This window comes from Lepidochelys olivacea, assembly GCF_965140295.1.
Source record: "Lepidochelys olivacea isolate rLepOli2 genome assembly, chromosome: 13".
NCBI classification, from domain to species: Eukaryota; Metazoa; Chordata; order Testudines; family Cheloniidae; genus Lepidochelys; species Lepidochelys olivacea.
In genome coordinates this window covers 2,181,880-2,209,293 of record NC_140423.1, presented here as the reverse complement: position 1 = coordinate 2,209,293, position 27,414 = coordinate 2,181,880, and the positions used below count along the sequence as shown (strand labels likewise).

General features: G+C 48.9%; 1 protein-coding gene across 1 annotated transcript in view; it reads right to left on the bottom strand.

The window, feature by feature from the left end:
• NOL4L (nucleolar protein 4 like) overlaps window positions 1-11,043 on the bottom strand; it is a 104,756-nt gene extending 93,713 nt beyond the window's left edge. Inside the window, exon 1 of the mRNA XM_084645731.1 lies at window positions 10,512-11,043. Within this exon, the coding sequence (XP_084501857.1) occupies window positions 10,512-10,817 (306 nt within the window). The 5' untranslated portion in view covers window positions 10,818-11,043. The remainder of the gene's footprint in view (window positions 1-10,511) is intronic.
• Between the last annotated feature and the right edge of the window lie 16,371 nt (window positions 11,044-27,414).

The window sequence follows — 27,414 nt, the reverse complement described above, 5'->3', positions numbered from 1 at the left end:
CCAGTGGGATCCTGTGGGGATTGTTTCTTGGTCCTAAGCTTTTTAACATTTTTATCGATGACCTAGAAGAAAACATAAAATCCTCACTGGTAAAGTTTGCAGATGACTCAAAAATTGGGGGAGTGATAAATAATGAAGAGGACAGGTCACTGATTCAGAGCAATCTTGACTGCTTGACAAACTGGTCACAACCAAATAATATGCATTTTAATATGGTTAAATTTGAATATACATATCTGGGAATAAAGAATGCAGGTCATACTTACAGTATGGGAGGACTCTATCCTGGGAAGCAGTTACTCTGAAAAACATTTGGGGTTGGGGTGGATAACCAGCTGAGCATGAGCTACCATTGTGATGCTGTGGCCAAAACAGCTAATACAATCCTTGAATGCATAAACAGGGAAGAATCTCAAGTAGGAGTAGAGAGGTTATATCACCTCTGTATTTGGCACTGGTACAACCGCTGCTGTATTTTTGTGTCCGGTTCTGGTGCCCACAATTCAAGAAGGATGTTGATAAACTGGAGAGGGTTCAGAGAAGAGCCCCAAGAATGAGTAAAGGATTAGAAAACCTGCCTTACAGTGATAAATTGAGCTTTTTGAGTCTATTTAGCTTAACAGAGAGAAAGTTAAGGTGTGACTTATTAAAGCCAATAACAACCTACATGCAGAACAAATATTTAATAATGGGCTCTTCAGGCTAACAGAGAAAGTTGTAACACGATCCAGTGGCTGGAAGCTGAAGCTAGACAAATTCATGCGGGAAAGAAGGTTTAAATTTTTAACAGTGAAAGTAATTAACCATTGGAACAGTTTACCAAGGGTTGTGGTGATTCTTCATGACAGGAAAATTTTAAATCAAGACTGGATGTTTTTCTAAAAGATCTGCCCTAGGAATTATTTTGGGGAAATTGTATGGCCTGTGTTATATAGGAGGTTAGATCAGATAATCACCATGGTCCCTTCTGGCCCTGGAATCTATGAATATATACATGCTAGGCAAAGAAGATTGGGGAAAACAGAACTCTAGCATGCTATACAATATGATTGCTATAACCTGGTAATCCATCTATAAAGACCCCTTCCCCAAGATCTGACACAGTCCAGTGCTGTGGAACTATATTCATGCAATGACTGAACCTCAACAGGGTAGTCACATGGGCAATATGGCAGACATAAAACTGGTTGTTCTTTAGCTTTTTGTGAGGTTTGTCTTTGAAACATGGCTATTATTGAGAACAGGAGGTAGAATATGAAGGGAGAAGGCAATCCAAATGGGGAAGAGAAGATAGACAATTACAATAATCTGCCCTCCCCATGGAAAATAAATTGGCAGCTGACAGGTTATACTTTGTACAAACAGAAGCTTTGCAGGAGAAGTGAAGACTCCAGAGGGGCCAATTGGCAGGTTAATTAGGATGAAGCAAGGGATTAATGAAAATGTTTAAGAAACAGGGTTTGAGATGCAAAAGACTCTGAGAGATACTTGCTAAAGAGGAATCACCTCTGGTTTGGGGGAGGAGATGGGAGGGTAAAATAGCAGAACAGAGAATGACCAATGCAGATGTCTCTGAGAACCAAGGAAGGGAGAGGGGATTCCCGAGGAAGAAGCAGGGAAGTTCAGGGAAGGACCCCATGACATCTTATTTTTCTAGAAATAAATGGGCTGTCCCCCTCCCCCAGTAAGACCAAAAAGGCATCAATAATGCAGAATAACCTCTCTCCAGGTAGCTGGCATACAGCCTCCCGCGGCCAGCCAGTAGGCTATCTGTTTACCTTGAAGACACGGGGCAGGAGGAAAGCAATTAAATTGGAGCTTTGATTAGGTCTTGCAGACAACAGCTTGCGTTAGAAATGCCCGAGCCTCTGTCACTGTGCTGGCTGTGGCTGAGGCAGGCCTCCTCCATCCCCTGCTCAGCGCTTTCCCGGTACAGCAGAAGCATGACTGATGCTCTCTGTCCCACACAAGCTCAGCGAGCTCAGAGGTAGGAACCAGTTGCTAAGAGACAGGACTGTACTTTCCAGCCCACATTCAGACCTTTGTCACCAGCTCAAGGGCTTTTGCTGGATCAAAACACACTATGCAGGTGAGAAAATGCAGGCAGCCTTTCTCCACAGCTAGTCAGATCTCATGAAAAATCACATGGTTCCAGTTAGGGAAGCCACTCCACAGGCATCAAAACTGATGATGGGAATAAAGAATCTTAAAGCGTTTGTAAGGAAAGGGGTGGGAGTGGAGGGGGGTGCAGAAACACACACAACCCTGCAGCAAAGCTGGCTGCTTATTCCTAATGCTGCAAGATTCAAAACAGCAATGCTCTGCTGCCCGCTGAAATCCAGGATCAAGGGGATGATACCCGCAGCACCAAAACCTAGAGGGCTTTAGATATCTAGACAAGACAGGTGACTGGATGACTCTAGGTAGTGGGGGTGGAGACTGGTATTAAGATACGGCGCCTTTTGTTTCTAGGTCACTCACTCAAATCCATCCCAGACTAGTAGAGTCACCAACAAATTTGGGGGTTTGGTTTGCCTTATACTGGCTTGGGAGATGTGGGCTTGATGTCCACATTGTGAAACAACCACTACATCTAGCAGTCTCACCAGAGAGCCACAGACTGAATGGGCCGTGGAGACTGAACTACCCTCTTCCGCTCAGCAGTGGTCCCTCCAGATCAGGATTAAGGTCTGTAGGCAGCCAGTGTGGGGGAAGCTAGCATGACGGCTGTCCATGCTACTTCTAGTGTGTGAGCAGAAAACCTTGTCCTCCTGGACTGTCAAGCCAACACTGCACAATCACGGAAAGAAAATATTTATATTGCATCTATTCCTGAATCCTCCCTCTCTGAAGTGTCGTGCACCACGGTGGTAAAACTTAACCAACCTCCTTTCAACTCTGACAGGTTTCAGAGTAACAGCCGTGTTCGTCTGTATTCGCAAAAAGAACAGGAGGACTTGTGGCACCTTAGAGACTAACCAATTTATTTGAGCATGAGCTTTCGTGAGCTACAGCTCACTTCATCGGATGCATACTGTGGAAACTGTACAGTATGCATCCGATGAAGTGAGCTGTAGCTCACGAAAGCTCATGCTCAAATAAATTGGTTAGTCTCTAAGGTGCCACAAGTCCTCCTTTTCTTTCAACTCTGAGTGACTGATGGATGTTCCCATGCCACATAATACAGGAAAATGCTATTCCATATCCCTAAAGCTAGTGACACTCCTCCCCACCCCCAGCGCACACATGCACAAACACACACACACACACTCTGCAGCTATTTTCTTTTTAAATAAATTGCTACCGTTTTGTTGGCAACCATGCTAAGAGTGGAAGTCAGCAGTGTTCCCATAAAGAAGCTGATTCTGGCCAATAGGTCTCCTCTGTACCACCCATGGCTACAATCAGCTAATTAGACTGACAGGACACTGAAACTCAGTGGTGGCTTTGGCCCATCCTCAGTGCAGTTCCCCAGGGAAGGGAACAGCTAATATGAGAGCAGGGAAAGGTAATTTCTAATTTTTGCTAGAGAAAGGATCCAAAGACAAAGAGAAATAAATATACGTTTTGCTGTCAAAGCAATGCAGACAAGTTTCTATGAAGCTAAAAAGTCAACACAGGTGGATAAACGGAACCTCCATTAATATCCCTCCATCCATCTTTTTGCCTTCTCAGACATTTGTTTGTCCACAAAGTAAATTTACACACTGTTCATGTCTGCTCTAATTTAACAACAAAAACAATACAATTTCTTTTGGTTTACCTGAGAGACTCATGTTGATAATGGTTTGGGCAAACAGACCCTGAAAGGGCTCCCAGTGAAACAAGTTTTAGTGGCCTCTGCTGGGCTTTGCCGCCATCCTTTACCAGTTACCTCAATCACCTTCCTGCTTAAAGTATGGGAAAGCTCCTTCGGGTCAGGCGACTGGAAAGACTTAGTGGAGAGGGAGGGCTGAATTATGCTTATATATGCAGGCTGTCTTCCTTCCTATTGCTTCCAGCATGCTCAGTCCCCTTTCTCCCTTCGCAAACACTGCCTGTAGCTTGCACAATTTAAACAATGGTGTTTCTGATTGGAGCTCGATTTTCTTTCTCTTCATTTTAACTTTATTGTAACAGGCCTTTACAAAAGTTTTGTGCTCAGTTGCTTTTTTTACTTCTTCTTTAAATTAATGCCAATCAAGAGCTGTAAATCTGAGAGCAATTTTGTTGCGTTAATTTCAAGTGATAGAACCAAATTATTTGACTAGTTTTGGGGGGCCTGGGAGGGAGCTCGTTATCTCAGATCCAGATCCTGCCTGTTATACCCTATGCAACACCAATGAAATCAATGGAATTGTGTAGGATGCACAATTTAGATGAGAGTCTGTATTTTTCTTTAAGAATTGTTCAGTCAGCCAGAGCTAGAGGACTGGATGGCTTAGTGAACTAACGATGGGCCACAGACCCTTTCACTTGTAGGTTGCAAGTTCACTTTTAGCCCAAGTTGGTGGTAGTGACCAAAAATTTTTACCACCTGATGACTGCTTTGTGGTCTCTGATGGGAACTGGACCATATGCATGTCACAAAACTACCCAACACAATTGCTACTAACAGGGAACCTGTTGGAAATCTTGGCAGAGAGGCCAAGGACCGAATGAACCATGGAGATTGATCTCCTAGTGATTCAGCAGGTCAGGACCAAGGTCCAGTTGGCATTGCCACTAGTCATGGTCTCTCTCATGGACAGGGAACTTCATTCTCCAAGATTGCCAATTCTCTTTATACACACACAGAAAGCCAAGGCTGTGTAAATTCAGCCTGCAAATATATCAGAGACTATTGCTGCTCACCAGTGAACTTTAACCAAGAACCCTGAGAATCTCATCAAGAGTAAGCCCTTCGTTAATGTGACTCTTATTCCTGAAACTGCTCAGGGTAAAATTGCAATCGATCCTGTGCAGACACAAAGAGAGCTAAATCTGGAAGTGTTATAGGCTGTTATTTTGGGGTCACACTGGACTTGGTTTACAGGCTCATGCATTTTGTCAGTATTGTGCCAAACTGTCAAGTGCATTTCTAAATGTGAAGCTACTCATCAATTATTTGGGAAAAGTCAGACCCACAGTGCATCCTCACCCCCAGGCTTTTCATGCAGGGTGACGACTCTCTGTGTTGCAAGTAGGTTTGTGTCAAATAATAGGCCATTTCTCACCTTGGGATCCATTTGCACCACCTGCGTCTTTCATTTCAATAATCTTTGTTATTGTTTTCTAATCCAGACCAAATGAAGATCACAGAAAACCTGAGCTGTTAGCTATGACAGTGAAAACTTTTGTAGACTAAAGTTCTCAAAGGTTTTGCCACTGTGGTTTGGGGGAGGGGGGGGGCACCAAATGACAACATTAGGGAATACTTGTACTGGGAAAAAGTGTCCTCTATTAACCGTTAGGTCTGCCTTCTTTCTACCCATCTGGCTTCCTAAATCTAGCTTGTTCCTACTATGCTATACCATCCTGAGATCTACTGTGTTTTAGTTTTCATACAGAAACTAAGACTTTTTAGGCATATGTTGTAATGGTCAGATTTATACAGTGTCACAGTGATTTTTCTGCTGTTGATGAAAGGCCGCCATCCGTTCCCCTCTTGGTCTCTCTCCTCTGTTTATTATGCTTCACTCTTAGTCTAATATCTTTCTTGAGGGATCTCCAAATGTGTCATTCTAAGATGATTTTAAAACACCTCTACTTTCTGGGGAGTCTGCCTTGAAATATCTAGAAAGGTTCTACATGTAAATCAATTAAACCCCACCATCAGAAATGGCCTCAGCCTTTTATTAGTGTCTGGAATGAACCCTGGAACCGTATATCAAGCTCTGCAGGGGTAAGAAGAGGCAAAGGAAGGCAAAAGCAAATGCACGTACTGCCACAGAGCCTCACAGATCCCTGAGCAGCGCCCAAAGGGTCAGTCTAATGTGAGGCTTTCCCATGTCTCATCTTGCAGTCCCATTTGACTCACTCTTGTAGCCCATATCACAGGCTGCCGGAATGAAGATATCCTGCTAGGTTGGCCAGTGTTCCATAGCTGTGACAAGCGCACACCATGCAGGGTGAAGTATAGCACTGATTTACAGAGTGTGCATATCCACTCCTGCAGCTAATGCCCAAACCAAAGGCTGGGTCTAACCTTTCCCCTAACACCTGGTGCTACATGAAAACAAATCAACACCTCCAGCTGTCACTAAAAATGTCGTATTTTTCCTTACACAATATCTCCATCTCAACATACATCTATAGGAAAACTCTGTCCAAAGGACGCTAAATACTTGGGGTAAGAGAAACATGAGACGATAATAAAAGCCACATTTTAACTCCCCATCATGAACAGATACTCTCATGGTTTTGAGGCAAGATCAGAGATATACAAGGCCAGATGGCTAATGGATGCTGGGGTTCAAGCACTGCTACACTGGTACTAACATACCAGCAACACATCAGCCTATTATAATTTATAATAGTTGAGCAGTGCGAGGGTACACTTAGGAATTGCAGGATACCTGTTGTTTGTATTTTGCAGTAGCACACAAAGGTCCTGTTGTGCTAGGCACTCTGTATGGATATTTTTTAAAGTCCCTGCCCAAAGAGCTTACAATCTAATTAATATCTGAACAGGCTTGTTATGCTGCCAGTAAGGTACCAAATTTCCTACACGGACTAGGACCTCATTTCTTTTTTTTTTTGTTGTGTGTGTTAAATGACCTGAATCTTCAGGACACTCATCTGGGAAAGGGAAATCCAAACTCCCTGTGCCAGACCTCACTGCTGTCTCTATTCCCAACCCATTCGTCAACAGAAAGACCACCATCTGCTGCGACCATCACCTAAGGCAGATGCCCCCTTCTCACTGTACAGTCCTATTTTTCAAACCACCCAAATCTGATTAGGCCTGCTCTGATAAGAGGCCTGAAGGAGGGCAAGGGAGAGTTACTCAAGAGAGAAAAGAACCACACGTTAATTGTGTTTTAGCCACAATTGCACAGAAAACACTTATGTCAATTAGGAATAAACAAGGTCAAAAGGGACACTAATAATCCCCCATCCCCCCAAGAACAGGAGTGGCCCTGACTCCGTCATTAGAAGGAAAGACCTTAACCCCACTAGTGCCCTCCACACATTCTTTAGCTCTTCTCAACTTTTCACTCACGGTACAGTACTTCATATTTCCTGTGACAATCTGCAGATACTGAATAGCAACATGCAAAATCCCCTCCCCCTCTCACCCCAGCTGCATTTTGGCTATGCTTATTCTTTCCCGAGGTCCCAAGCCTCAGGACAGTCCTGAGCACATTAAGTCTTTGACAGATACACTCGGAGAAGGAAGATGGGACAGAACAAGAGGTGTCAGATAGATGAGTAGCATGATGAGGGGAAAGCCAATTGAAGCACCAACCCAGAAGTGTTTGGAAAGAGCAACAGAATAACGATAAACCAGAACATGCACTTGATTGTTGAGCTGAATGCTAGTATCAGCTTCATAAATTATTTGACTGCACATATGTGAATAATGAAGTGCACCCATCTATACAAAACTAGGGAAGACCACTGAAAGATACAGAATCACTGAATTATCACCAACTAAAGAGAAACCCTGTCACATTATTTATAAATGTTCAGAGATGTTTCAAACAAAACAAAAAATAGCAAATGCATCAGCTCAAAATCTTTCACTGGATTTACAACATAATGGTTCCTCTTAAGTAACTGAGTCAAAAAGGGCGGGGGGGGACGGGGGACAAACAACTTCTACACACTTGACACCTTAAGATTTAAGGGGGAGCAGCAGTGATGGGTCTTTCCTGCAGTCAGTGTCTCTTTACAGTGCCCCCAGTTTTCATTTCTTACAGTATTACAGTCTCTGGCAAATGTGCTCTATGGTCCCGTTGAAAATTCATCTGTCTCCTGCGGGTCTGCCTATTTTTGGTTTGTTGATTTATGGAAGTATAGGTGTGTCTAGTATTTGTAGCCTGCAGGGACTGTAATAGAGGAGTTCGGGGGTCTAGATACTCTCCCTGCTGAGACTTCATCAGGACATGAGGCTTTTAGGGAGCCTGGTGCCTGCACTGGTCTCGCTGAGCCATCAGGTGTAAGGACCTGGTTGTGCAGCACAAGGGGGGGGGGGGTGTCTCACTAATTAACAGCAGGGTCTCGGGAGTCTAGCATGGCCTCTCTGGGGTACCATGACTCTGCAGCATTGGAAAGATCAGGGCATGTACACTGAGTAGCTAGTGAGACTGAGAGGCTCTGGGGGAGATTATGATGTGCTCTGCGTGGGAGGGGGTGTTTCTCACTACCTCAGCCAAAGCAGGGTTGGGTGGCTTTTGGGGGGGGGAGGGGGGCTGTTGTGCGGAGCAGGCTGTCTCCCACAAATTCGAGAGACATTTGGGGTGGAGGGGCCAGAAAGACCCAAGAAGCCTCTCTGCCCTGCGGAGGGAAAAGAGAAGAAATGCTGACCCTCCCCCCTCCCCCAGGAGGAAGGCAGGCCAGATGGGAGGTAAATAGTGCGTTTAGAAGCATTTGCCACAGATGGGCTGCCCTCAATGGCAGCATGCTCCAGCCCTCTCAGGGCTGGAGCCTGCGTGCGTGTGCTCGGAAAACACTGCACCCTCAGAGCAGCAGCAGCAGCAGCAGCGAGGGGAAGAAAAGAAAAAAAGGAAAAAAAAAAAAAAAAACCCCACCAAACCCAGCCCACCCCCGCGCCCAGCTCTGCCCACTTTCCCGGGGCGCAGGCTCCCCCCCCCCGGGCCGCAGCGTCTCCGGGCCGCGCGCCGGGGGACACCCGCCCCGGGGCACTTGAGGAGCCGCAGCCCCCTGGGCTGCCAGGCGCTGGGGCAGATGGTGCAGAGGCCGGGGAGGGAGTTCCCAGCCAGCGAGCCCCATGCTGTGCCCCCCCCCGCCCCGCGGCGGAGCGGGAGCGCCCCCCCCAGTGCACACAGGGGTCAGCGCCCGCCCCCCCCCCCAGCTGGCAGGGAGCGGGTCCCCGGCGCGGGGGCGCGGCCGGGCAGGACAGGGAACAATGGCTCCAGCGGGGCCGACTCGTCCCCGGGACAGCAGCCTGCTGGGAGGCGGGGGGAGGGGGAGCGGCGCTGCAACCTCCAGCCGGGCTCTGCCCTGCGCCGTCGCCCCAGCCGGGCAGGGAACAATGAGGCTCCCGCAGGGGAGTTTCCCGGGACAGCAGCCCGCGGGCAGGCGGGGGGGGGGGCACGGCCCCGCTCCAGGCTCTGCCCCCCCCCGGGATAACCAGCGGCGCCGCGGGACAGCAGCCTGCGGAGGGGGAGGGGCGCGCTCCCATGGCCCAGCGGGGCTGGGCTCCAGCCTGCGCCCGGGTCAGCGGGGGCGGGGGCACGCGGCCTGGCCGAGGGAGGCGATGGGGGGGGGGAGATGTGCCCGCCGCCCCCACTCTGCCCTTGGCTGCAAAGCGGCCTGCGGTCACGGGGTGGGTGGGAAATGCAGGGCGAGCGTCATGGGGCAGGACCTGCGCTGGGGTGGGTGTGGGGGGGTGCAAGGGGGCTCCCTCCCCGCCGCGTGGGCTGCACGGGAGCCGCAGAGTCTGGGAGCCGGCCCCTGGGTTGCACCCGCCAGGGACTGACACCCAACCCGGAGCTCTCTGCGAGTCTGCACCCATCGCGGGGCGGGGGTGGGGGCAGGTGCAGTGGCCTGGGGTGGAGGGAAGGGATCTCCTCCCCCCACCCTAAAAGAGGGAGCTACCGCCCCTCTTCTTCGCCGCTCAGCCGCTGGGAGGGACCGGCTGGACCGGATGGGGCAGGAGGGGGGAGGGGAGGGTGCGTGCGAGGGGTTTTCCTCCCCTGGGCCGGGTGTCTAACCTAATCTGCGTCCTCCCCCCGTTGCGAGGCCAGCTGCTGGGAGCCAGGCTGGCCCTGCCCAGCCCGGGCTGGAGGCTTGGCTGGCCCGCGCCGAACGCGCACCCCTCCCTAGCCACGCATGGGTGGGTGGCGGATGGGCAGCTCAGGTTGGACGTGATCGGACCGGGGTGGGGAGGGGTCCGCCCCAGCTGTGCCCGCCACCACCGCCCCACTCAGCCCCCTCCCGGCGGCGGGGGGGGGCAGCCCTTGCTCCGCAGGAGGCTCTGCCCCACGCCCCCCAACAAGGGGTCTGTCTGCAACTCAGCGCACTGGGGCGGGGGGGGGGGGCTGGCTGGACCTGTCCAGACAGGGGCGTGGGGCGGCTGTTTTCTCATGGGGCGCAGGGGGTGGGTGTCTCGCCCCCCATGGGGCATGCGCGCTCATTTGCACCCTGCTGTGTGTCTGGGATGTGCCAGTTAGTGCTGATGGGACAGGGGCCGGGATGGCTGGCGGGGGGGGGGAGGGGGTGATGCGGGGGGGGGGCTGCCCCACATTGGGTCTCTCCCCTGCTCTGGGCCCCAGCCCCTGGGGTGTCGGCGGCGGGAGGGAAGGACACACAGACACAAGACAGACAGACAGACAGCGAGCCCCCGGGGCCCGGAGCGCACTAACCGTTCCCGTTTTCACCGGCACATACACCACTTGACCCATCTTCGCCGCCTCCCGGGTGCCGCTTCCCAGCCGGAAGCCCTTGGACCGGACCCAGAACTGGAACTTGCCTTTCTCCCCCCCGCCGGCGCCGCTGCCCGAGCCGGCGCCCCCCTGCAGCACCTCGGCGATGCGCTGGTACTTGCTCCGGGTCACCGTCTTGGTTTTGGCCGAGTCCCCGTAGGTGCGGAGGCACCAGTCCCGGAACTGCCGCCCCAGCTCGCTGTCCCCGGGGCGGCTCCCCCGCAGCAGCAGCGGGGGCTTCGGCATATCCCGGCCGGAGGCAGCGCCCGACCCCCTGTCCCGGGCTGGAGACGGCGACGAGCCCGGCCGGCCCCTGCGCTGCGCCCTGCCCGGCCCGGCCCGGCCGGCGGGGCTGGAGTCGGGACGGGCTGCGGGGGCGAGGCCCCGGGAGGGGCCGCTGCGGGGCGGGCGTGGAGGGAGCGCGGCAGCCGGACAGCGACCCAGCGAGCCGGGCAGAGGGAGGCACCGGCGGCGCCAGCAGCAGCAGCAGCCGCTCCTGTCACAGGATCACAGGCGGCTCCGGCTCGTCCCCCTCCCTCCCCCCGCCCGTCCCTGCCTCCTCCGCCCCCCTCCGGCCGCCTCCTCCTCTCCGCGGGATCCCACCTGTTAGAGCCGCGGCGCGGCCGCCCCGACCGCCCCCCCGGGCCGGGCGCGGGGGTCGGCGCTAGCCGCCTGGGGCCGGGGCCGGAGCCGGGCAGAGGCGCGTGGGGGCTGGGCAAGGCGGCACAGGGGGGAAGGGGGCGCCCGGGGGCGGGGGGGGGGAGACCCAGGGGGGCGCCCGGGGGCCGGGCAAGGCGGCACAGGGGGGAAGGGGGCGCCCGGGGGCCGGGGGAGAGGGGAACGGGCCAGGGGACTCAATAAAGAGCCGCTTCCTCATTCGCAGGGGCGCACGTGTCCCTGCCCCAGGCGGGGCCGGGGAGAGCGCGGTCTCCTCGGGACAGGGGGCGACTGGGGAAGCAGGCACCTGTCGAGCTGCGCTGGCTGGGACCCTGAGCCCACAGGCAGACGCAGACCCCGGGATTATCAGGGTCCCTAATTTCTCTAAAATAATCCTCTCGAAACGACCGGTGACTTCCCTGAACCTTTGCGGGTCCTACCTCCAGAAACCACTGGGAGCCCCTTAGACTGGCCCAGGGCTTCCGAACTGCACCAGGAGACTCGTGGACAAAATCCAATCGCTAAGATTTGCCTGCTCCTGCCCTAAATTGTGCCAGGGCTTGGACCCTTAAACACACCGGGGATTGACCAGCACACCCTGGCTTTGCAGCCATCCCCTGAAACAGTCCAGTTAATGCCCCCCCCCCAACTCAAGAGGCCTCCTCAAACTATGTAGTTCACTGAATCCAGTCTCCTTGGACCAATCACAATCCCCTAAAGCAAACTGGGACTGAAAAGGTCAGTCTCTCCTTAGCTGGAATTAGCCTTTCTTGGTACATTCGGAGGGTGAGCTCAGCTCACCTAGTTTTTGTGATCAATTGATCAATGAAATTGCCAATATAATTAAGATCACCGCCATATTCTGCCTGATTTCTGGTTCCTGTGTCACCCGGATGGTCAAGAAACAAAGGTCTGTTGGAAACCTAGCCCTCTGTGACTTCATGCCATATTGCTCTAGGGAAGAAAGATGGTGGTGTGGTTAAACCACAGGACAGAGAGTCAGGAGCTTTGCTGTCTGTTCATAACTCTGCCACAGACTCAGTGAGTGACCATGGAAAAGTCACTTAATCTGTCTATGCCTCAGTTTCCCCATTGGTTATATGAGGATGAGTACAGGTATCTCAAGATTTGTAAAAGGCTTCAACTTGATGGAAAGTGCTGTATGTGTGTACTTTATTACTATTTATCTGTATAATAGACTGCCCACAACTTTTTGATATATTGAGACAGGACCAGCCCTAGACCAAATGGTGCGCCAAGCGAGGAGTGTCATCTGCCCCCCCACCCTATTTGTTAAGCTTTTGAATATCTTATTTTTTATTGTATTTGTAGCCCATCTCACAACTTGGATGAACGATTTGAGTGCATGATTTAACTCTGTCATATGACGATAAATTTGCATGCTAGGATCTGTACATCTGCGAGCCCGGCGCCCCCCAAGCCCAGCACCCCAGGCAGTCACCTGGGTTGCCTGTCCCTAAATCCAACCCTGCATTGAGATGCTGCCTGGGTAATTAATAAGATGGGTGAATCGATATAAAGTAGACCTGGCCCAAATGTAGCACAGAGTCAAATTATTATACGTTTGGGTCTTTAGTCTTCTCCCTTCCCCAGTATTCAACAGGCCTCTTATGGCGCTTTTGCTGAAACCCAGATCTGAGTCTTGGCAGGTCTGTCTACCACTGACAGGCCACCTGCTGTTTGAAAACTTCATAAATTCTGGGGTTTCTCTGGGGAGAGAGGGAGCAACACATTACAGGGCATCTCTGACCCAGATAAATAGGTACCTGAAGCACTGCACAGACCTCAAAGACCCTTTTGTCCCTCTGTTATGACAGTATAACAGTCTGCAACCATAGTTGCCAAGATGCGGCACACCATGGGCATTAGCAACTTTTCAGTCACAAAGAGGATAGAATTCAGACCGTTCTGGCTCCAGAAGCGCCGGCCTCCGTCACTTGAGCTAAAAGCCAGTGCTATTTGTTGGACCTATGACACATGTCTGAATTGTTCTCTTTCTAGCCTGTGGAGGCCAGTGGTATACATACGAACTAACAAGTCATGATGTTGTTATCAAAGGTAGGGGTGGGCAAGGGAGATGGGAGCTTGTTTGGAATCTGGGAAATGAATTTGGGGTATCAGTGAACCATTTGGGGCACATAGAGATTGAGCTGGAGGTGAAGGGAACAGAAGGAGCTGGATGGATTGGGAGGAACGGGTGAGTAGAAAAGGGGAGAGGAAAGAAGAGTTTCGTGAAGGTTCAGATAAGCATTAAATATGGCTAGGAATTGGGAAATGCTAATCGGTCCATTCCAAATGTGGTGTGACAGAATAAAAAGCAAAAAGTAATTATAGGTGATATGTGTCCATGCTTACTAGGAGCTTCTTAAAGCACCTAGAGTCAGTTGTGAAATACATAATTACAAACATGGTTGATCTGCACTGTGTGGGTCTCCATGCAGACCTGACTAAACTCCCAAAGTTCTGTCCCACCATCCACCAGGCTCAGCATCAAACCTGGAATGAATATTTGGAACACAGCCTCGTTTATGGTTGTTCCAAAGATGCACAAGATGGGAAACCTGGAAGGGAAGTCCTCAATACACCACAATATTTTGATTGGTCACTACAAATAAAATGGACACCTTTTCAAGAATCAACGGACCATAGAAGTACTGCTTTGACCAAGTGACAGTGCTGCCAGGGAAAGCTGGGATGGCGGCGGGAAGGCATCATGGAAAAAAGTATCTGCATACTTATGACTCAACAACCAACCTCCCTGCAAAGAACGTCTTGCATCCCAAGTCAAATTCAGCCTGCAAGACACTGAGCAATGAAGCAGACCAGCTGAACTCCGTGTCAAGGAGTGGCAGGCACAAAAGAGAAAGATAAGCTAGAAAAGAAACCCTTTTTATAAATTGGCCAGGGGAGCAGGTATGGTAGTAGCTACAGGACAGGAACGTAGAGGAAATACTGGAGCACCATAGTCCAGCTGTTCAGCAGAAGGTGTTTAGTTGGAAGGGGAGAAAGGAGAAACTTTTATTAATACAATTAAGTGTATGTGTTTGCACTATCATGGTAACAGGAAGGGGTTTTCCATTCTCAGCAACAATCAAACCCCTTGATTGAGATAAATTGCTTAGTTTCCTATCTTGCAGTTTAACCACTTAGGAGCGGGACTGTTGCCAAGGAAAAAAGAACCCCCCACTCCCACCTTTTATTCCCATAAATTATAAACTCTTGTCTGAATTACCTTTGGAGGAAGGGAGTGCCCAGAAGTCTTCTCCCACCCCTGTTCCCACCCACTCCAAAGTGTGCTTAAGAGTTAGCATGGCCATAGAATCTGGTCATTTTCCAATCAACTGAACTAATTTGTAATTTATGACTGCCAGTTCATGGCAAGCATCAAACATATGGGCTCCATCACCAGGAAGTAGGCTAATATGCATTATTATTATTATTATTTATTATTATTACTTATTATTAATAGACACCTTTCTTACATCATAGACATAGATGGCACTTTGCAGAATATGGAATAAGGCTGAGGTTCTGCTCTGAAGATCTTAAGATCTAGCATAGACAGGACAGAACACAGGGCATCAGCTCAGGTAAAGGAAGGGTGGGGGAGACGAATAGCAAGGAGGATGGTGTCAGGGGCTAAGAAGGCGTGAAAGGGGGCTTCAGGAGGGGATTTGAAAGAAGAAAGGTCAGTGGGTGGACAGGAAGTGGGGCACCATGTCAAGTGTAGTGGGCAGCTTGAATAGAGGTGTGAAGCAAAGAGTGGGACAAGGGATGCTGTAAGGAGGAGGGTTGAGGGGGACTGGACACACATTATTATATTGTACTAATAATGTAATTATATTATTTGCATTAGTAATTATTACTACCGTTTTATTGTTTGTTCATTTATACAATGCTAGTGGTGTGCATGGCACTGCAGAGACAAATCAAAGCGCATGTCCTGTGGAGCTCCTTGCCAGAGGATGTTGTGAAGGCCAAGACTATAACAGGGTTCAAAAAAGAACGAGATAAGTTCATGGAGGACAGGTCTATCAATGACTATTAGCCAGGATGGACAGGGATGGTGTCCCGAGCCTCTGTTTGCCAGAAGCTGGGAATGGGTGACGGGGGTGGATCACTTGGTGATTCCCTGTTCTGTTCATTCCCACTGGCGACTGTCGGAAGACAGGATACTGGTCTAGATGGATCTTTGGTCTGACCCAGCATGGCTGTCTTATGTTCTTATGTCCTTACTCCCAAGGAATTTATAGTCAAAGGCCTCACTCCTGTAAAGTGTTATACAAGAAACTTTACTCGATTAGTAAACCCATGGAAATAATAATAGTCCCATGTGTAAATTTAGTCCCCAGCATAAGACTTTGTAGGATTTACACTCACGAGTAACTTCACTTACATGAGAGTTCCTGTTGAGCTCAATGACATTATTTGTATGAGTAAAGTGGTTTGCATAACTCTTTGGAGGATTGAGCCCTAAGGGCTCTGTCCAGCGACCACTGACACACATGAGTAACATTACACACATGAGTATTCCCATTGGACACATAAGACTAGTCACCTGAACAAAGGTATTCCTGTGCATAAGTGTTTGCAGGATCAGGGCCTAAATGTATAGGTGATATTAGCAGGATGCAAGGACCAAGAGCAGAGATGAAGAGGGGGGCTGAGATTATTTACAGCCTTAAAAGGTGAGGAGCTTAAATCTGACGTGGTGAAGAAATAGGAATCCAGTGAATGAATGATTTCAAGGAGGGAAGTGACATGTTCGATTTGCTAGCCAATCAGTCACAGATTCCTTTAGAGACCATTCTAAGCAGTTTGTTTGGGTAGGGTGTCGGCTTGAAATGTAGCGAAATGGCCCAGTCTCTGCACCAGGCACACCATGACAGTGGTTGATGGAAAGGAAATACTTAATGGTCTTCTCCCTGACAAAGATGGACCCCGAAATAATGGATCTTGAATGGGAAATTGCAGTATTTACAAGTGAATATCCGTGGATCTGATATGCAGAGCTGGCTGGGTTTGGGATGTTTTTTTTAATTGTCTAGATTTTGAGAATCGTGTCCTGTTTGCCTTTTCATTTGACCAGATTTTTCTCCCTTCTTCCAGCTGGTTTGATTAATTGTTCCAACTAGCTGCTTTTGCCTGCTCTTCCATATGATGATCTGAATCTATCTATTGTTTCTAATGAGTGGGTTTGGGGCTTTACCCAGGAAACAATACAAAGGATCTTTCCCCTGAGAGTCCGGGGCTGAGTTGTTCTGATAAAACAGAGGCAACACATTAAACAAAAGGAAGGAATAGCATTTTCTGGATGAAGATTTCTGAAGGCCATTTCCATACAGGATCAGCATACAGATCAATATCTGAGGCCTCAGTCATAATAAACTCACACATAGGTTTAACTTTAAGCATGTGAGTAATCTCATTAGGATGACACGCTCGTCCATAATAATGCATGTCATTGGGACCACTCATATGCTTAAAGTTAAGAATGTGTGTAAGAGTTTGCAAGTGGTGGGCCTTAAACTGTGAACTCTGGAGAGTAGAGATACTGATCGTTGTTTAGCACATTTTACTTCTTATAAATTGCTGCGTGCATTTCATTCTATCAAACTAGATGCATTATTGTTTACATTCAATAAATAATTATCATGCTTAGTAATGTTTAACAAATGTAGATGGGACATCAGTTCTTTTTATAATGGCATTCTACAAATTCATGGTACATTCTCATCTGGGATACTGTGTTTAGTTCTGGTCAGCCTCTATCAAAAAGGATAGTGCAGAACCAGAGGAAAAGCAGAGACAGGAGATGAAAATGCTTGAGTGGAAAGACTGGAATAGTTTAGTTTAGAGAGGAGATGAGTATGAGAGGACAAGACGGAAGTTTACAAAATAATGAACGGTAGAGAAAAGGTAAATCAAGCAACTTATTTACCTTTTTTCATAATGCAAGAATTAGGGGCCACCGATGAAACTGAAAGGGAACAAACCTGATAAAAGCAAAAAAAATTTGCACAATTTATGGAGTTAACCTGCAGAATTCAGTGCCACAAGATAATATCAAAGCCAAGAGCTTTGTAGGGTTCAAAATTTGGATAAGAAAAAGTTTTAGCATTCTAGGGGATTTTAAAAAAATCAGAGGGATATAAACCGTCACACTTCAGGGAATGCGTCATGGGTAGGGAAGGAATTTTCCTCTAGGTGAGATTGGGATTTGTTCCCCTTCCTCTGCAGTGTGGGGCACAAGTCACTTGCTAGGATCACCTGGGAATCTCTCACTGAACCAATTCCCTGCCATTGCAGAGGCCTCACACATTGGTGAGCTGGATCCCTCCGTTCTCTCCCTGTGGCACACAATAGTTTAGCATCCTGAGAGCTGTAATACTTTGTTCTAGTTCTGGTGGTTGGACTTGGTGTGCCAGTGGCTGGGTGGGGGCAGCCTGTGATATACACAAAATCAGACTTGATCAGGTGGTCCCTTCTGGCCTTACATGCTCTCTAAGCCTAAAACTTGTTGCCTAGGGTTTGGAAGAAACTTTCCTTATGGATATTTCATTCCACAATCACCCACTAAGGGTTTCAGAGTAGCAGCTGTGTTAGTCTGTATTTGCAAAAAGAAAAGGAGGACTAGTGGCACCTTAGAGACTAACCAATTTATTTGAGCATGAGCTTTCATGAGCTACAGCTCACTTCATCGGATGCATTCAGTGGAAAATACAGTGAGGAGATTTATATACACACAGAACATGAAAAAATGGGTGTTACCATACACACTGTAAGGAGAGTGGTCACTTAAGATGAGCGATTACCAGCAGGAGAGCTGGGGGGAGAAAACCTTTTGTAGTGATAATCAAGGTGAGCCATTTCCAGCAGTTAACAGGAATGTCCGAGGAGCAGTGGGGAGGGGGGGGAATAAACATGGGGAAATAGTTTTACTTTGTGTAATGACTCAACCACTCCCAGTCTCTATTCAAGCCTAAGTTAATTGTATCCAGTTTGCAAATTAATTCCAATTCAGCAGTCTCTCCTTAGAGTCTGTTTTTGAAGTCTTTTTGTTGTAATATTGCGACATTTAGGTCTGTAATCGAGTGACCAGAGAGATTGAAGTGTTCTCCAACGGGTTTATGAATGTTATAATTCTTGACATCTGATTTGTGTCCATTTATCCTTTTGCGTAGAGACTGTCCAGTTTGACCAATGTACATGGCCGAGGGGCATTGCTGGCACATGATGCCATATATCACATTGGTAGATGTGCAGGTGAACGAGCCTCTGATAGTGTGGCTGATGTGATTAAGTCCTGTGATGGTGTCCCCTGAATAGATATGTGGGCACAGTTGGCAACGGGCTTTGTTGCAAAGATAGGTTCCTGGGTTAGTGGTTCTGTTGTGTGGCGTGTGGTTGCTGGTGATTATTTACTTCAGGTTGGGGGGCTGTCTGTAGGCAAGGACTGGCCTGTCTCCCAAGATCTGTGAGAGTGATGGGTCGTCCTTCAGAATAAGTTGTAGATCCTTGATGTTGTATTGGAGAGGTTTTAGTTGGGGGCTGAAGGTGATGGCTAGTGGCGTTCTGTTATTTTCTTTGTTGGGTCTGTCCCAGAGTAGGTGACTTCTGGGTACTCTTCTGGCTCTGTCAATTTGTTTCTTCACTTCAGCAGGTGGGTACTGCAGTTGTAAGAATGCTTGATAGAGATCTTGTAGGTGTTTGTCTCTGTCTAAGGGTTGGGTTTTTTTGGACCTTTCTTTAAAGTCCCTAGTATTTCTCGTGGCAGACACCACATTCTGGCCTGGATGGGCTGACTGAGCATGGCAATACAGCTAGTCCAACGTTTCCTACGAATTTATATCCACCTCTAACTCTGACAACAACTAAACCGTGTTACACTAACTGTTAATCCTTGTCAGTGTTGATGCAATGAATCAGTGCTGGTCTAAGGGCTTAGCCCCTCTCTTGAGTACTGAGAAGACTCAACTTCTAGGCACTGACTTCAGAGGAAGTAGCGGGCGCTCAGCTCCCCACTGGATCAGGCCCTTAGGAATGGGAGTGTTCCAAGCAGTGAGATTAGTTTAACTTTCCTTTGCCAAAGAGTGTACAGGAAAAGGGAATCAGGTCAGTTCATTGAGGGAAAACAGCCTGTTTCAAGTTGCCACCTTCTACAAGCCCCTGGCTGATTGTCAGGAGCTGCTAAGTGAAAGCTGCTGCTCAGAGTCAATAGGAAGACAGAAAATTTCTCATTTGAGTGAGTATGTGTTTTTTAAAACGCTATGCTGATAAACAGTACCAGGGCTCTAAAACACTTCCCTAGCATGGACTGCATCTTAATGGAGAGATCATCCTCTGGACACGTCCCATCCCACGCAAGATCCCATAACATCCCTGGGACAACTCCAACTATTGCTTACATGGAGAGGTGATATGAGGACGATACCTAGTGTATTTGTAGCTGGTTTTAAACACAGTTTAGCAACTGGAAATAGGGATAGCCAGCATCATCTAAAAGTCCAGTCTCCACTGCCCACCAGCAGGTGTTTCACAGATCTTAGCTTGAGAACTACTGACTTATACCATAAAAACTAGGGCCCGAGGCTGCAGTGGGTTGTTTTGTTTTTATCGCTCACTATCTGGATTGCTATTCAGAGTTGGACCCAAACTGGAACCATTCATCTGAAGTTCCTGAACTTTGCTGGGTTTGGATAAAATAGGAATTCAGTTTCAGGTCACCCCTGGTTTTGGCAGACTGTGAATCCAAGCAATGAGGCTTTACAAAAGCAAAAGGAAAACTACTCCCAGGTTTTTCCCCAAATCTAATGCAAACCTCGGTCAAATAATGAGTCAGGATAGTTTTGGGTGGAGGGCCAAGAGGATGGTCTTATTCTTGACTCTACTGGATTTCTATCCACATCACAACACCAAAACCCAATTTGGTCTGGCTTGCCTCAGGTGAGGCCTGGGACTACAACAGGCAGAGGTATTGCAGGGAAAAAGTGGAGCCCGAATGGCAGAACTAGCTTAGTAGCTGCTCATACGTTTCCTGGATCTAGCTTAGCTTATCATCCTCTTTGGTCCAGGACCTGAACAGCTCAAATGCTGGTTTGAGGTGCATTGGAAAAGCTGAGGGGGCTCAGGACTAGAATAGCTGAGATGCTTTGTCCTCTGGACTGCAACACCGTTACAAAGCCTGTGTTGTGATGTGGGAGCCTGGGATTGGAACAGCCAAGACGTTGTAGGTCAGGATTGAGTTACATTTGCAGAGCTGCGTGGGGGAGCCTGACAGCACCTGCCCACATCATGCCTGACTACGGCTTATGCCACCCATCCCTCATTTTCATGATCAGCAAATTCACCCCCTTTCTTTTCAAAGCAGCAAAGCCTTACAATCAAAGTCTGGGAGCTTCCAAGGCTAGGCTGTCGATGGGGTAAGAGCTGCCATCAGGAAACCTTGAACAGATAGAATGCCCACTTGATAGATTTTTTCATAGTCTGAATGGCAGAGAGCAAAAAAGGAAGTCATATGGATCAAAATAGTTCTACGGTTTGGGAAGTGAAACCTTGATACCGAGACCTCTTGCGTTTGCACTGACTTGCAGGATGGCAGGTTGTCTCCCTGACCCTGTCCAGGCACAAGGTTTGCCTCCGTCTCTCCAAATGTAACTCATTCCTAGCGTTACAGACGTTTGGTTTTCTCCTTTCTAAAGATTCCCTCGTTTCCATCTTCCTCTTTTGAAATCCCTGCCATGGCCCTGCACTGCAGCCTTTGTAGCTGCAGACATGTGGGCAGGACTGTCTTTGGGAGCCCCTTAGTGTTGCTCCTCCTTTGGCCAGAGGGATGGCTGCAGAGTAAGGTGATGAGCCCCTGTCTCCACTCTGTAGGGTCCCCAGCTATTGCTGGCATGGGAATGAGAGGTCAGACCTTTTAAGGGCCAGTTTCTCAGTTGGTGGAGGTCTGTTCACTTCAGTGGAGCTTTGCTGATTTAGACCAGCTGAGGGATCTGGCCCTTAGTTTCAAAAGTTTAAACTCTGCTGCTTAACTTAATTTTTAGGGTGGGCGTAAAGGGCTAACAGGGCTGCCCTAGGCACCCGTGGACCTTGTGGCCACAGAGAGCTGCCCAATCCCTGGGGGCCTTCAGTGGATGCTCAGTTTAAAGTGGGTGTCATTTTCGTTGCTGTGGAGGGCATAAAAGCCCCTGTTTCAATATTTGTGGGTGGGCCTCACATCAAGTTGGGGCAGCCTTGAAAACCCTGCTTAGCCATGCAATGTCATTTTCACCCTGGTGAACCCACCCCCTAGTATCTCAAACGCTTTGGCACGGCTTTTAATGTCACACGGGTTGCTCCTTCAAGTGATTTCTCTGCCCTGTTTGGATGCACAATAGAATATCTTGTGAGACCACTATTTAGTTAGTGACCACATCACTGCCTAGCATGGAAACCTTCACATGTTATTAACAGATATCCCCAAATGGACACCTCTGAGTTCATCCACCTTCAGGTACTTGCTGCCATCAGCCTTCAAACCAGACCTCAAACTGCTTCCTGGCAAATGCTTTATCTCACTGGGGCTGCTCCTTACTCTACAGGTGTCCCATGGCCTGGGTCTAACTCCTCACTTCAGGCACAGCCCCTGCATTTCAATCATAGTTTTGCAGTGACTCGTTTGGCCTTTTCCCTATTTCTGGTTAGCAGCGCAGAGACCAAAATTGTCTCCTCCAAGTGATTTCTGCCCCCCCCCACAAGCCGCCGTGTGGGTGCACAGCAAAATATTGTTTGTGACCACTATGTAGAGAATAGAAACCTTCACATGTTATTAATACACATCCCCGAATGGACACCTCCTGTTTCCTACATAACCTCTAGAATTACACACTCAACACCTGATCCTGCAAGGGGCCAACCGCCCCCCTGGGAGATACTGAGCATCTGTCATTCTCACCGACTTTCGCAGGAGCTGGGGGTGCTCAAGTGGCTCACAGGTTCAGGCCCCTACTCACCTGGTAACCAGAGGTTGCCATAGGATATCAGCTTCCTCCTTGCCAACTTTTGATGAAGTATCATGACTGGGTGAATGTCGGGACTTTTTATTTTATTTATTTATTTATTTATTTTATTGCTTTTTTGTTGTTGTGTCTGTTTTCCCAGGATACACCAGGAGATGTCAAAGTCCTCTCCAGTCCAGGAGTAAAATGGATTCCTTGAAGTCTTGGGCCTGAAGAGGTTAATTTTTGTGCTTCGCTCCCCAGCTCACTGCCGGGCTCTGGCTGGGACAGAACATCTGTCTGTTGCTATGGTTGCAGTATACTTGAAGGGGATGACTGGATAATTATTGCAAACATCCATCCTGCGATGCTGTTCCTGGACCCTCTGTCGCCAAAATTAAAGGCTGATGGACAAAAGGGTCAGAGTGGAACTTCTGTTACGGGGATCCTATCGAGGGATGGGGTGTCTGCAACACCTTTCATTTGCATAATTAATGAAGCTGAGGCTGCAGGGTTCCTGGGAAATGTAACATGGACTAGCAACAATAAGATGGCAGTGAGGACTCCAGCTTCCTAGTTGGCTGGTTAGTGCTCTGCATTGTGCTAACACGCAGTGGTGCACCCCAGTTTGGAGCTAAATGGGGAAACAGCCTCCAATTTCCATTCAAAGTAACTGTGTGAGATAAACTCTCTGAACTGATGCCTTCGGGCCCAATCCTGCAAACACTTCCTACCAAGCAGCGGACTCAACCCTGCCGGCTGAGGAGATCCTGGGATGCATTTAGGCCTGTGGTTACCCTGAAGCACAGGGACAGTCACATTGTCTTCAGTGGGATTACTCACTTGCTCAAAATTAAGCATGTGCTTACATGCTTTACTAGATTGGGCCATAGGTGCTGCTCCTTTCCTTCCCCCAGAAAACCTGTCCTTACAGCAGCCTGTCAGGGGTGATGAGCAGATATATTGGCAAGTGCATTTCCTGCATGAGGGATCCTTCCAGCACAAGGCAGGTTGTTGTGATGCAGTGAGAGACACTTTGCTGGTCCTCTGGGCAGGAGTGAATCCATGCCAGTCCTCTGCCAGCTCGTGCTTGCTTAGACACTAGGGTAGTAGGTGCTGTAAAATACCATAGATCAACAGCAAATGTGCTAGCCAGTGTGGGGCAAACATGCTCCTCTCTCAGCAGACTATGCCTCCTTGGGTTTGTGGCAAGGACCACATGTTGCCTCTTGGGCACTCCTCCCTGTGCTTTGGGGGATTATTCTGCCCAGCTGCTTGTATGGAGAGGGCTGAGTCACAACACCAAAACCACCCCAATCTAGAATTTGCAGCTGGCCTATTTTTCTGTGGGGCTTAAACTAAGACTCTTGATCCAACTCCCTGGGAACTTTGGGATGTTTGAAATCCAGATCTGGACCCCAAATTTGCAGCACAGCTCCCTATTGGCCAATTTCTGCTGTCATCTCCAGCACGCTAGTGCAAAGAATGGTGCAGAAGTTCCCCTTTTTACTTGCTACTGTTGTACCATTTGTTTCACTACATAACTTCAATACATCCATTGTACAATTTTTCTGTTTATCCACAAGTGGTAGGTTGGTGAGTCAGAGAATTGAGCTGGAATCACAATGAACACAGACCTTGTGCAGCCACTAGCCAATAAACAGAGTTTCACAGTGAAGGGCCCTCAGCCAAAGGCACGCATTATCTCCCAAGAAGTCTAGGTAGGCTACCGGGGACGAGACTGCTCCACGCTCTCCAAGCTACCTGTAACAGTAGGAATCAATAATAACACAGAGCATTTAACAGAGCGGTTTACATCTGCAAAGCCCTCTGCGGACGTTAACCAGTAGCTCTTCCCTACACCCCATTTTATAGGTTGGGAAGCAGAGAGACTGAGTCACTCGCCCAAAACTGGTCGCAGGTGTGGAATTAGACATGTTTGGCTTATTCCACAGGTAATGCTGCCTCCTTAAATAAGAATAAGTGGAGAGTATAGAGAAAACCCTGGGCTGCCAGTTGGGTTCTCCTTGAACATCATCATCCATCCACAGCATTTCATATATGCTAAGAGTGAGTCCTGAAGTCCTTGCACACCTTACTGATTGCAACAGAATGACTCAGGTGCATGAGGGCTACGCGCATGTGATTAGGGGTTGTCAGACTGGGCCCCATGGCTGGAGAACCCTTTCTGGATTGGTGGGGGCAGAACCAAGTTCTTCCCTCCCAGTGGCTATTGCACAAGGAGAATGGGATAAACATGGGTGGAACTGCATGCCCCGCAGTAACGATACACAGGGATGTGGTAGACTTTCAGACAAGCTGGTATGTGACGTACAGGTCTCCATTTGTAAAGCTGGCAGAATGTCTGTTTTGGTCTCTGGTGTGTCTGTTCAGTCACAACCTCCCACTAGGGTTGGTTCGCTCCTTCAGGGCCCCGGGAGAGCTCTGGGAGGTATTGTCCTCGAGTCAGACTCAGTGCCTCCTGAAAGTACAGTAGGAGCTCAGCCATGCCTCCTAAAGATGCAGTGTCTACTCCCCCTGAGCTGATTGCAGCAGGAACAGCAGGTGCTCAGCATCTCTCAAAGCCAGGCCATTTATATGTAGATGCCCAAATACGGTGTGAGATGCCTGACTTTAGTTTGGAAATAAGTGACTAGCCTGAGGGTCTCAGAGTGAGTCTGCAGTGGAACCAGGAACAGAATCCAGATTGCAGGCCTTCTGCCTGGTGCTTAGGCACCAGAGTCAGCCCATGCTGCATTCAAGCAAGTGATTGCATCTGAAAAGGGCACAGGTTCCTTTAAATGGTTTACAATAGACTGCCCTTTGTACTCTGGCACCACTATGGTTTGATCTGAATCAGTCACTGGAAACTCAGGATCCTTAACCTCTTCTGCTGGGGCTGCAGGCTGGAGGGCTGTGGGAGCAGATCCTGGTGTGTCTGTTGAGAGGACCTCCTTGGCAGGGGGAAAGAAAGAGCAGCCCCACTGGTGTCAGGTCTTGGATCTGAAGCTATGGGGTTGCTTCACCTTTACGTTCTCGTTCTCGTATTGCAGGTACTTTGGGAGACTATTTTTTTTGCAGCCTCTGCAACAGCTACAGCAGGACCCAACCCATAGGATGAGGCCAAGGATGAACAATTAATCAAACACTTCGAGATCTTCAAAGAGCCCAAATCAAAAATCAAATAAAAAAGAGCCTAAACAATCAGACACTGTTATTTGTTCTGTTAGGGGGAAAATAAACGCCAGCCTCTGAAACTTTCCAAGGCAGGCAGGTCACCCCACAGCTGCCCGTGCAGGGTCCATCTCACATTCTTCGGAAGCAGCTGCTACTGACCACTGTTGGAGACAGGCTCCTGGATTGCCCGGACCCTGCTCAGGTCCTGCCTGGTGAGTCCTGTGTTCCTATCAAAGCTCTTGTCGGATAAAAAGCTCTCGAAGGTCAATTTTGTCTCTGAGCTGTTAACCAGAAATAGAGAAAAGGCCAAATGAAGTCACTGCGAAGCCATGGGTGAAGTGCAGGGGCTGCACCTCCACAGCGGGTGTGAGGAGTCAGATCCAGGTGATGTGACACCTTTAGAGTAAGGAGCAGCTCCAGCAAAGTCAGCTATTTACCAGGAGGCAGTTCAAACCCGGGAGCTTCCAGCAGGGACAGGTGTAGGAATGGGAACTGCTCCGTGTTCTTTTCTCGCTCTCTCAGATTTCTGCTGATCAGCAAAAAGCAGGGCAGGCCCTGTTCATCTGCTTCTGGATCAGGCCTGCTTGTCTAAGGCATTTGTGCAGCCCCTATCACTGTATGATCTGAGGCCTCACAATCTTCAGTGTATTTATCCAGATAATACTCCTGTGGGCAGGGCAGCCCTATTATCCCATTGTACAGATGGGGAACTGAGGCTCAGAAGATCAGTGACTTACCCAAGATCACATAATGAGTCTGTGGCAATCCTTTCTCACTGCTCCAGAGCAGCCATCCCTTTAGCATCCCTTGAGGTTCACACACGTCATTCTGGAGCTAAAGCAACAAAGGGTTTGTGTGTACTTGAAGCAGAGTGTGAGGGTTACACAGACCCCGAAGCAGACTCCAGTGATGGGACAGAGTCTGGCACAAGGGAAAAGCAATAGCTTTTGAATGGACTCATCAGGACACAGGCTACAATTCTGCTACAAGGGTGTTAACATTGCCCAGTAGGAAAACATGCAACTTTACAATACACTCCACCCAGTCTTGCCCCTTTGGGCGCAAGAGCCTAGTCTGCAACGCCTGCCATCTGGAAGAGCCGCTGCCTGTCTCGAGCGCTGACTATCTCTTCCCTCTGCCGTTCAGTGTTCAGCTCTCTGCCATTTAACTCAGCCAAGGGTTTTGGCATCATTTGCATGAAAGATGCAAAGCAAGGCCCCATCCCTGCTAGAGATGCAGATTTTCTGCCCGCCCTCAACCCAGACAATCTAGGGGAAGTTAATGCTTCTGCTTCCTTCTCAGGGTGATGCTTCGGCTGCTGGGACAGCATAAATTGCTAGTTAAAGGGATTGTCACCCTGGCATTTCCATTGGGGGTCCTACTGCACTCAGAGCCTTTGCTGTGGCTTGTGGGGTTGGAATCCCCTTGTGCGCTCCTGTATTTAACAGAATGATTTTTCTCTGTTGCCTTGATCTAGACAGGCTTTCTGTGGTACTGACTAGGGGCCAGTGCCTGCTCCTTTTTACTCACGTGAGTAGCCCTGGGGGTGAGAAGGATTTGGCCTGCAGCAGAAACCTACAGATGGGGGTTTTTATTAGACTCTCCAGCCTGTTCCTCCTCTCCTGTATAATTCAGTCACATGAAGAGAAGCTGTGGAAGGAGGGGAGAGGAAGGGGAAACTTGCAAAGTCAGCCATGGAGAGGAATCTGTGTCAGAAAGCATTACAAAGGGAGCTGGGGGATTGGCTCCAGTTGCTTCCAGTTGCTGTTTATTTGTGCCAACCCCTTAGGAGATTGCCCAGTGCGATGCAAGGCTCTTTTTTTCCCTGCGTCCCTCTCTCCTTTTATTGCACTGCAGACTCCGGCTGGGACAGCCCATCTCTGTTGCTATGGCTGCAATATGCTGGAAGGGTTTGGCCGGATAGTACATGCGAGCATCTCTCTCTTTCCTGCCTTGTGGTTCTCCTCCAGTCCCCTCTGTCCAGACCTTGCAGCTAAACGGCACTCGGG